The sequence below is a fragment of the Stegodyphus dumicola genome, chromosome 11, assembly GCF_044657685.1.
Source record: "Stegodyphus dumicola isolate Sdum_Otavi_A_Nest chromosome 11, ASM4465768v1".
Classification (NCBI taxonomy): Eukaryota; Metazoa; Arthropoda; class Arachnida; order Araneae; family Eresidae; genus Stegodyphus; species Stegodyphus dumicola.
In genome coordinates, this window is record NC_140778.1 from 71,821,656 (window position 1) to 71,833,560 (window position 11,905).

The window sequence follows — 11,905 nt, forward strand, 5'->3', positions numbered from 1 at the left end:
TAGTTTTATCAGTACATTCGGATTCGTATAATTTTCGTAAAAATAACGTGTGGAAAATAACGATCAAGAGTCAACAGTAACTTCAGCCTTTTTCATTCATATAAATTTCATAAAAGTAACGTGCAAAAAATACCATACCCTTATTTCACCAAAATTATACGTATATTTTTGGAGACGTGCTGCCTGGGTCATTCCCATATTAGCCGTAACCGTATCCAGCCCTCGCATGCCTTCTAGTAATTTCGAGAAGCAGAAATTACTAGAGATTTCTTGGAGGTCGGGGTAAAACTATATAAGACCAGAGACAGCATCAATTTCGCAGTTGCCAGTTTTTAGATCAGAGATGCACTTTGCATTGTGTTGGCTGCACTTTTTAGATGCACTTTGCATTGCATTGTGTTTAATGTTCTTAGCAGTTTGAAATGTAACTACTGATAGTACTTTTTGATAGTTATTTTTATGGAAGGCTCCAGAATTGTGAAGTGATTCTTTTGATAAAATAAATTTTATTAAGCTATCATCAGTTCAGTGTGATTTCAATATATTACGAACCTGTACACATGCGACAGTACTATATTAACCCTCCGAGCATTACGAGTTTAGCCCTGAAATTTCAAAGTTCCTCAAAATGTCATGAATTAGTCGTATTTTCTTGATTTTAATTAAAAAATGACTCAGTTTGTACCTTGATTCCTTTTCTTCCAGTATACATCCAAACCGAAATCAGATACATTAAAAACTTGCAGAAATATTATGTATAATGAATATAAAAGGCAGCCTTCTATGCGGAATATTCCGGCCGTAACACTGAGAGGGTTAAGGAGGTTCCTTCTACATATGAATTAATTCTATACAGGTTACAAAATGCAGACTGTGCTAATAATTATTAATTAATTATAGTACATATTGCAATTATGCAATCTGACTATTCTTTAATACTCTTTGTGGTTTTTAATTTAACGTATTCGATTGATTTTAATAAACTTTACTTCCTAATAAGATTTTCCTGCTGAATAAATTCCTAACTTTTAACCTTTGAAAAATTCCTAAATAAGGGTTTTTGGTACTCTTCCATTTTGCCAGCGCAAGCGATAAAGTCGCCAAAAATGGTACAACTGATGCCAAATGGAATATCCTCACTGGTAACCTTTTATGCCTCATTTTCAAAACACGTCGCTGCCATTTCTTATCAGATTGATTGTTTCTTTCAATACTGGCATACAATTAAACAGAAATTTTTACCAGATAGTTCAATTTTATGCCCTAAGGTCAATTAAGATGCCCTAAGGTCAATTAAGACGGGAATTAAGTCAATTAAGATGCAATTACACCATTCACCCGAAGGCGAAAATATAGAAAAAGCAAAGTCAAGGATTAAATTCATCAATTCTAATGAGAATGCACTAGCAAAATAAAACACTGTGTCTTACATAATTTATGAGTAAGCTATTCGTATGAATTGAAATAATTTTTGCATTTAAACTTGTATTCCAAATTAAGATTTAACATGAAATGAATGTAAGTAATTACTGAGAGAATTAGATTTTTGTAGTGTAGTTTATGTGAGATGAGATCACTTAGGGTCACGTGATATGAAACAGCAAATCAGGATGTTGTACCATGAAAGTATAGTAAATTCTTAAATTAATGTCTTTTTACAAAATTTTGAATGATTAAAGTGTTTATGCCTTCAAAAAAAAAGTTTCTTAGAACTAACATTTGTTAACATTTTTTATGTGTATAATGCGTGTTGTCGCCAATAAAGACTGCTTGGTAGGATCTGCGGTGGCGAAACGGAAAAGTACCAGGTTTTTTCCTTTGAATAAATTCTCAGCAACAAGATTCTAAGATTCATTAAAAATCTATAAATCTACTTGTAATTACAGAATAAATCACACAGAGAGTATGTAAAATATAGATATTTAAATTCAATAATTCAAGTAGCTATAAATTTAATGGTATGCAATATAGATACACATTTGAAGGTACATTAAAAAAAAAAGATGCATAATAGAGCTATTAAAAATTACTGACTTTTGTGTTAAATAAAGTAAAGGATGGATTATTCAGAACAATTATATAATATATTCTTTAATTTTGAAAACTTCAATATTTTGAATTTCCAGCTACTGCACTTTAGATAAAAAAAAAATATGTTTATTTTCTTCATTCATAAAATTAGTGAAAACCATAAAAAACAAGTTTTCATATATATTTTTCATCTATAGCATTTCATTTTGATATTAATAACTATTTGTCTGTCAGAAGCCTATTTTACCCTTTAAAATAACCTGTTAAAATAAAAGTGATAGCAAAGGTAAATATTTTCAATCTTTATCTGGTCAATATTCTGAGTTTTTAAAACTTTGCATTCTATTAACTGCACTATGAAAGCATATGTTAGCTCGAATGATGAAGTCCTATCCAAAGCAGCTGAAGCCACTTCCAGTCAGATCCAGAAACTACCAATATCCAGTAATTTATCACTGGTGAAGAGCCCAAATTATAAATAACTTTTTATGGAAAATCAGTGCATTTCAGAGAGAATACATTTCTTAATATCCCACGAGTGAGTCTCAGCTATGAGCCACAGTGTCTCAGAATGCATTGTCTGGTATTGTATCTTTTAAGACTTTTGCTGATTTGACAGTTGATAAATATTTTCTCACATCATTAACCTATTTTTCTTGGTGATATTTTATAGAAGAGCCACAAAAATTTGAATAAAAGTCATAAACTGCATTTAATTTAAGAATTAGCTTATATATAAACTACTGGATAACCAACTACAAAAATCCTAAGTAAATAAAAATTCAGTTTTTACCGTGTAACAACAGCATCAACTGCATGATTTGGTCCCCAACGACCTAATCTTCCTCTTCCACTAAGACCAGTACGTCCTTTTGGATTCAAAGGATAACCATTGACAACATCATATTTAATCTGTTTGTTTTGATCAAAGCTTTGTCGATCAATTTCACCATCTTCTTGATTCCACTTTGGTTGAAATTTTTCACTGAAAGTATACATATATGTGTATGTGTGAGTGATGAAAAATATTTTCAATAAAAAAAGATAAATGACGACATACCAGCAGAGCAGCAAGCGAGAGAAGAATGCACAGATTCCAGCATGAAGGCATGATTAAGAAAAATACTGCTGTGGTTTGACATTTCTATTGGCTAATAAAAGTTTTGTTTCCAAATTTTATTATTATTAATGGCTGAAACATGCATAATGAGCAATATATCATATGACAGGAATTAATTTTGAAATGACACAGATTGTTTTAGACTAATTGTATATATGTTATGGTAAAAATTTACTCTAGGGTACCCCCTGGCAATTATTTCTTTTTTGACGCCAAGATCGGCACTAATTTTAAGATGGCCACTACACAAAACCAAAATAAAAAAAGTCAAAGACTTACACAAGCTCAGTGTCCATGTACATATCATCCTATTTTAACTTTAAAAAAATCAGAGAATGGAACAAACTAGGTACTGCGCACTGCCTTAATTTTGTCCATGTACACATCGATCCATTTTCACTTATACAAAATCAGGAACTTAAACCAAAATTAAAACTATCATTTTAACCAGAAAAAATTTGCTGCTGTCTTAATACACAGAGAAAAACAAATAACCAAAAATACACAAACAGAAAGGAATAAATAACCAAAATATACATATTTCCTAACATAAAAACATTAAACAAGAAATCTTTTAACAAAAATTAACACACAGAGACGAATAAATAAATGAAACATCAATTTTTTTAACACACCTTTTTTTTCACGTGCGTACGTTTAGTCTTCCCACCACCATCTCCAAGTAAGCAATTCAATTAAATTTTTCGTTATTTCAGCTCATTCATATCTATCAGCAATTAAACCAGCTTTCATGCAATAATCAAATGTCTTTCGTCTATCATCCAACCCATACAAAAACCTCAAATTCACAATTTCATCATAATCGAACCCATCAACACTCATCATCTTAAACCTCAGACATACTCAAATGATGGTATCCACAGCAAAATACAAGACTATACCATGCATGTGCAACCAGCCACAGCAATGGAAAAGAATAGTAAGAACCAAAATCCTGAGTCCATACGGAAAGGGTTACTATTACAAAAAATAGCCAAAATCTAAATTTATCATAACATGTTTGGCGATATTCGCAGAAATAACTCCGTTGTAATGACCATAAACTTTAAAAAAAAAAAAAAAATCCACAAGGATAGTTTCATTACCATTATCAACATTAGGGTTACCAAAAAATCTATTTCACGCAGCAGGCTTCCAGATTTCATGAACAACCAATACCACTTAGCGATTTTTTTCAGAGAAAAACCAAGGGGTACCGTATAGTAAAGATTAGCCTATGCGTCTATGTTTAGAATATAAAGTAGAAATAACTAAATTAAACGAGCAGACTTAAGGAGTTAGAGCATATTTAAGCTAGGATATTTATTTTTCATATTCTTTACATCACATAATTGTAAAATTCTAACTTCAATATGTAAGAGCCCCTTATATGGCTTTTTAAATTTGGTCATTTCTCTTTTCTATCCAAAAACCAGTAATATACTTATAACAATTCTTACTGAAGTGCATCATTTCAAAATTAACCTCTATCACATGTATTTTGGACAAGAAGTGCAACACTTAGGAGGTCGCTTGAGGGTGGAAGAGACAATGCTAAAAAAATAAAGAAAAAAGAGGGCTGTAACCTCAGAAATGAAATATATACATGATATATAAAATGATCGTTACATAATGAAAATGAGCATGTGTTCACATAATGCAAAAGTTAAAGTAGAATCTTCAGAACAGAGGAATAATTCATAGCAGGAGACTTCTAAAAATCATTCAACAAAGTTAGCATTTAACTCAAGGAAAGCTTCTATATGGCACTGTTATGCATATTTTTGCTGTGTAAAAAAAAAAGGACTGAGAACCAAAACATGGTTTGAAGTCTCACATCGTTCTTTCCTCAATGCCGTTTGTTTTATCTATCTGTGGTGTCAGGCATTTATGTCAATTCAATTTTGCTAACTTCAGTTAGAAATCGGCCATGACTGTAGATTGGAATAATTACTTGAGGGAGGAATATGCAAATTCTTTGAGGTCTCGGAAAAGAAATAAAATTGGTAGAGCCACAAAATTGTGGGAATAGACGAAGGTCTTTTCATAAAAAGAAAAAACTACGTTGGGAGTGTTCTTTCTTCACAATGGGTATTTGGGAATTTACGCCGCAAAACTAAAGAAAGTTTCCTGTTCACTGTTCCCGATCTCTGTGCAAAAACATGGATGACTGCCATTCAGTAAAACATTGCAAATAGCAGCATTACATGGATGACTGCCATTCAGTAAAACATTGCAAATGGCAGCATTATCTTTTCAAACTGCTGGAAAGGATATATGAAAGAGGAATTAAGAAATGCTGGCTACCTACATTTAACATTTACATAACCCCCCGCAGGGGTAGACGTAGAGAATTCTGCGAAGCTACTGGCTAGGATCAGTACCTAGGCAGTCTTGGCCATGGGGGTATAAAATTTATGAACTTCGTGGTTCTGAAGGCCCTGGGAAAGGTCACTTATTGGCCAGCTTCGGGGTCTGGCATGTTTTGAGCGGTTGGATCCATAGCCGGGGGGTTATCCCCCCGGTTTGCTGGGTAACGGCCTTCTGTGACGGGCTCGCCCATGCCACTGGCAGGTAGCAATTGACGACCAGTGCTGCCTGGAGACATTTCCAGGTGGTGCACCCCTCCTCTGGAGTGGTAATAGTGGAGGTTGAACCTCCACGAAGTGCCCAAAGGGGGAGTGGACCCGTAATGTGATTGAGTTCACGAGGCGGGTGTAGTGCCTGGTCCTCCGAAACTGTAACCCTGAAAATAGGTAGCGCTCTCTAGGCAGAAAAACGGTAAGTTGGAGACTGGCTTTCGGTGGGAGAGGCCGATTGCTCAGTATGCTCAGTGTGGTAACTTTATAAATTTAGCAATCCTACCTTTTTATATATTTCTATTTGTACAAAGTGTATATAGTTTACATTGATGGTGTGAATAAATTAAAAGATAAATCTGAGTCTATTAATTACGCCACCGGACACGGCTGCATCTTACACTGGCACAGTCGACAGGATTAGAATCGAAACTAATGCTTCAACGGAGAAAAGGTAAGTTATTTATGCTTACCTATTATTTTAAAGTGACTCTAACTTTAAATTTTAGTTACGTAAACTGTATAATGAGAAAAATTATAAGTTACTATAATAGTTTGAACTAATTAGCGCTGTATTACGAAGTTATAAGAAAGTCGCAAAATGTTTTCGGTTAAAGGTCTCAAGAAAAAAAGATTTATTTTTATTGGCAAAAGAACTAGGTCAGAATGCTGATGAAAGTCTTAAACTCACAGAACTGAAAGATACAATTACTAACAGTAATGATTATAAAACTGATCCTGAATTCGTTAAATCTATGCTAATATCCATAATTGACAATAGGAAATCCACTAAAGAATTGGAAGCTGAAAGGTTGAAGGTAGAAAAGTTTAAATTAGAAAAAGAACACGAATTAGAAATCACAAAACTTAGAGTTTCATCTAATTTTAATCTTTCGGCTAACACATCATTAGAAAATTTAATTAAAAGCATAAAAACTTTAACAATATCTGTTCTGACTCGTCCGCAATCATGGACACTTTATTTCTCTTCGCTAGATAGAACATTTAAGATTAAAAATGTACCAGAAGAATACAAAGCCGAAATTTTGATAAATCTTTTAGGTGAAAATGCAACGAACGCTTTGATTTATGTTAGTGAAGATGATGTTAAAAATTACGAAGCAGTTAAGAATAAAATCTTTAAAGAATATCAGCCAACTGCTCAAGCATGTTTGGACATGTTTCGAAAGGCTAAAACGTCAGTCAGGGGAAACACATGCACAATTTGCAGCCCGGTTAATGACACAGTGGAAATACTATTGCACTTTAAGGAATGCGAATGATTTAAATACAATCCATGAATTAATTGTAGCCGATAAATTAATGCAAACTCTTGATCACGAGACAGTCATGCATATAAATGTAAAACAAGGCGATACTTGGTTAAAAACCGCGGAAATCGGAAAGGAATGTGACACTATCTTCGCTTGTAAGAAAAAATCTTTAAATGATATCGGTAGCTGTTCTCAGAAAACACCGAATATTGAAACCAAAAGTACTCGCTATGTACCCCCTTCTATGCGAAAACCGGATGGTTTGCCCAAAATTACTAAATTTAACCTCTTAACTGTCATGCCCGAGATTATCTCACACCTGAGTATTTCTCAGGGTAATTTTTTTTTTTTTTTTGAGTGCATCGTATTGTCATACCCGAATATATATCGGGAGATGTTTATTTCGGCTACATTTGGTTTTTCCAATAAAAACATTTGACAATTTGTGTACCCAAATCATCAAAATAACGTGACAGTTAAAGGGTTAAAAAGGATTGTTATATTTGTGGATCTTTCCAACATATAGCTAAAGACTGTCAGAAAAAATTTAAAAGCGAAAATCAAAATAAAACTACTTCCGAAAGTAATAAATCACAGAAAAGTGATGCGGTTGTGGCCCAGATTAATACAGAATACCTCGAGAAGAAACAAGTTGAAGTTCAGCCTTTGCAATATGTGAAAATATTAGTTGAAAATAAAGAAATTGATGCTATTATTGATGCAGGTACACAAATTCCGGTATTAAACAGTAATATTGTACCGTCAAGTGATCAAGATAATGGAAAAATTAAGTTAATATCTGCATTTGGCGAAGAAATAGAAGTGAAATTAATAAAATTATTTATGACACTGAAAGATGAGGATTCTGATTTATTAAGCTACCTGGTAGACATTTTGGCGGCGGTAACAGATCACTTGAACGTAGATTGTTTATTACCCATACAGACCTTTGAACTCTTGCGCGACGGATGCAGTTTGAAGGGGGAAACAAATTTAACAGGGGAAATGAATTTGGAAAGCAAAACGAATAAATGTTTAGACTACGTGGAAAATATGCCTGAAATAAACATTCCTCAGCCATATGAAGAAACTAAAATAGAAAATAGGGATAATTCATATGCCAACACGCATTCAGTAACGACTCCAATACAGATATTAGAAAATAATCAACGTAATGATGTATTAAAATTTCGAGAGGAGCAGATGTCTTGCCCAACTTTAGAAGAAGTCAGAATTAATTTAAAGCAGGGGAAAGGAAATTTTATGGAACTTGATAATATAATTTTTCATAAGGATAAAGTAATGGGAGATTCGGTTCAGCAGTTAGTTCTTCCAAAGAGTCGAAGAAAAGATGTTTTAAAATTAGCACATGAATCTGTTTTCGGGGCTCACATGGGAATAAAGAAAACAAAAGAGAGAATCAGATATAATTTCTACTGGCCCAATATGACTAATGATATTACTGAATATTGCCTATCTTGCGAAACATGTCAGTTAAGAAGTACCGAAAAAATAACTGATAGAATTCCTATTACCCCAGTTCCAAGACCTTATTTACCATTTGAAGTTGTTAATATCGATATTATAGGTCCTATAGATCCTCCTTTGGCTAGGAAACATAAATATGTTTTATGTTTAATGGATCAACATTCATGTTGGCCAGAAGCCATTTCATTACGTTCTTTAACGGCAAAAGCTACTTGTGATGCTCTGTTGGAAATATTTACAAGAACTGGTATTCCGAAAATTATAGCAAGTGACCAAGGAACTAACTTTATTTCTCAACTGACACAAGAATTTATGAAGCGTCTTGGATGTCATCCTAGATTTTCAGTTCCAGGATACCCAGCTAGTAATGGACTTGTCGAGAGGTACAACCGAGTTTTGAAAAACGCTCTACATCACATCAGCCGTATGGATCCATCTAATTGGGATAAGTATCTACCATATTTGCTCTTTGCTTATTGCGAGGTTCCCAATTATACTACAGGGGTTTCTCCGTTCAAGTTAATGTATGGTCAAGAGATACGTGAACCACTGAGTGTTCTGAAATCTAGTTGGAGTGGTGAAATACCGATACCCTTAAATATGAAGCAATCAGTTGTTGATTATTTACAAGAAATGAAAATAAACTTAGAACAAGCAGCTGATCAAGCATCCTTGATAGCATCTGAGAAACAGGCAGCTTATTTGAATTACATCGTCGAGCTATACCTAAAGAATTCAAAGTAGGAGACAAAGTTTATTTGCTTATTCCCAATTCGTCCAATAAACTTTATGCAAGATGGACTGGTCCAGGGGAGATTATAAAATACTGTCCACCTCATTCATATAAAGTCAAACTTTCAAATGGGAAAGTAAAACATGTTCACGTGAATAAAATCAGAAAGTATATAGCTAGAGTAAATGCTGTGGGAGTTATTTTCGAAAACGAAGAAGAATTTGGAGAGATTCATCCAACTCCACAAGCTTCTTCTCAAGATATGGAAGTTGTTCTCCAAAAATTGCAACAAAGTGCACAATACCATACTCCTTACGCGTTTTTCAAAATAACACATACACATAAACCATGTACACGGCGACTTATTTTTACTTAAAAAAACATCCCAGAATTGCACAAAAATGGCATTGCGCACACTCTTCACTATATCCATGTACACTGCTTTTTTCTCATAAATTAGAAAAATTTCACGAAAATACATGACAATTTTCTCAATCTTTAAACCCGGTAAAAAGAACATATATGAAATTAACTGATCGCGAAAAAGTATTTACCCTTTACAAATATGAACATTTCCACATATAAAATAAATAAAATATCCAAAAACTTTTACCTCTAAATCATCTATTACATTATACACGTCACCAACGAATTCATACCGCAAGCATTACAAATACTTAGTATCAAATATTTAAATTATTTCCATGCACGTTTATTTCAACTTAAACGTATACCAAATTCCTACAAACATAAAATTCACAAAATAACTATCATTTCATTAAAATATAATTAAATTCAAAAACACTACTTAAAATATAAATGAGCACATACATTAAATTAATAAAAATTACCTTACAATCCTAATTACTTTAAACTAAATCATTGCTAATAATAATTTTCCCAATAATACAAAATTCCTTTCCACCTTACATTTCGAACAATGCATAAAAATAATATCGTCAAATAATTAAAAATACTAACTTACCTAATCTTCTTCAGAATCTTGATTACGTGTCCGATAAACTTTTCTTTAGTTACGGCCATGGGATCCAAAAATTCACGAACACTGTTTCACACAACACAGAATAAACCAAATACAAAATTTCCAGATTTGTTCCCGATTTCCCCCCTTTTCCGATTCAAGAACCGTAATTCATCCATTAATATCACATGACATATCCCATGATCTCTCATTTCCCTCACACAAAATAATGCGTAATCGGAACTGAGTACTGCTCACATTATTACTAAAGTCCCAGGTAGTAACCTTTATCGCCTCCAAAATGTCGCCAAACTACCAGTTACCATATTGTAAAGATCAACCAATATTTGTTTTACCAAAAACATTTTTAATAATTTTACAAAAAGAAGCATTTAAAAAAAAAAAAAAAAAAAAGATATGTATATGTGAAAGAAAAGTCATCTTGCTGATTTTTAATAATTGACATTAACAAATAAAACTGAGAAATACTAGTGTCTGAAAACAAATGTAAGCCACTGTAAGTAGTTTTAATACCCGATGCTATTATACATTTAGTATTACAACTTACAGAAATAATTGATGAGACTTTTTAACAGGCAACAGCTATTCTTAATTCCATTAACTTGTTTTATAACACATGACATTAAAAAAAGCAACATGTAAAGCATAGATATTAAAGATTTGTTCTACAAAGACGAGACCTACTCATTTATGTCAGGATCAGCCCATGAACTCTTGAGTAAATGAGGAGCTGAATAGTTTGGTGGAGAATAATCTGGGAATGCGACATGCCAAGGTACTTTTTCATCCGACAGAAGGAAACGCAAAACAGGGTAACAGGTGGAGATCCTACATATTGAATTCATTTTACCAGCAGAGAATAACCCTGGATCACCTATAAAGAATAAACTTGACATACAATCAAATAGCAATTAAGAAAACATTCCAGAATTCTTTTAATGACTTTTAATTCGAAGGTAAAATCCTAGTATACGGTGCAGCCTTGGCGCGATTTTGAAAATTATCGCCAACACCAAAAATGACCCAAATAACGTCTATGTACTATACACTATATACATACCCAAACAACGTCTATGTATATAACTATACACTAAGTATATACTATGTATAACTATATGTATTCTTTGAATGACCCGTTTACTAATCGTATATGTCCCGTTTTTATTGCTCATCATAAAGTCGCCAAAAATAGCCAAATCCCGTGTGCACCGGATACTAGGATTAAATATATATGGATTACGTTTTGGATTACATAACAATCCAAAGCATAAAAAAAATAACTAAGAGCTTTTGTTAAATTTAAATCAAGAATTCGAAAAAGAAAATAATGATATCTATATAATTTCTACAGTATATTGATACTCTAATTGATCTTAACAAACGTTATTTAATATTGAAGATTATATTTGATGAGACAGATATCCATTTTTTGACTGATAAGACATACACACAAAAGTATAGCTCAAACCTTTGCTTTAAAACAAAAATCCTATATCGTTCTTTGAGGTCCAAAAAAATACTTTCAGTCTGATGTGTGATGGGTAAACAAAGCATTTTCGACAAACCTGCAATGTTAAGAATAACAGACGACAAACTTACTCGGAAACAAAGATTTAAATCTGTTTTCATTTGATTTCACTTCAGTTTTCATATGAATAAGTCGTTGCCAGATTCATC

At 32.9% G+C, this 11,905-nt stretch overlaps 1 protein-coding gene across 7 annotated transcripts in view; it reads right to left on the bottom strand.

Moving 5' to 3' along the window:
- The window catches only part of LOC118180809 (ADP-ribose pyrophosphatase), a 37,009-nt gene extending 25,117 nt beyond the window's left edge, over positions 1 to 11,892 (bottom strand). For 4 of the 7 annotated variants that reach the window (XM_085826830.1, XM_085826836.1, XM_085826833.1 and 1 more), the window contains exons 1-3: positions 11,794 to 11,861; positions 10,913 to 11,102; positions 2,825 to 3,016 (exon numbers count right to left, since the gene is read on the bottom strand). In XM_085826830.1, coding sequence (XP_085682956.1) covers positions 2,825 to 3,016; positions 10,913 to 11,102; positions 11,794 to 11,857 — 446 coding nt within the window. In that variant the 5' untranslated portion in view covers positions 11,858 to 11,861. Of the gene's footprint in view, positions 1 to 2,824; positions 3,017 to 10,912; positions 11,103 to 11,696 lie in introns of all 7 variants that reach the window. The other 3 variants (XM_085826831.1, XM_085826832.1, XM_085826834.1) reach the window with 3 other exon arrangements.
- Positions 11,893 to 11,905: the final 13 nt, after the last annotated feature.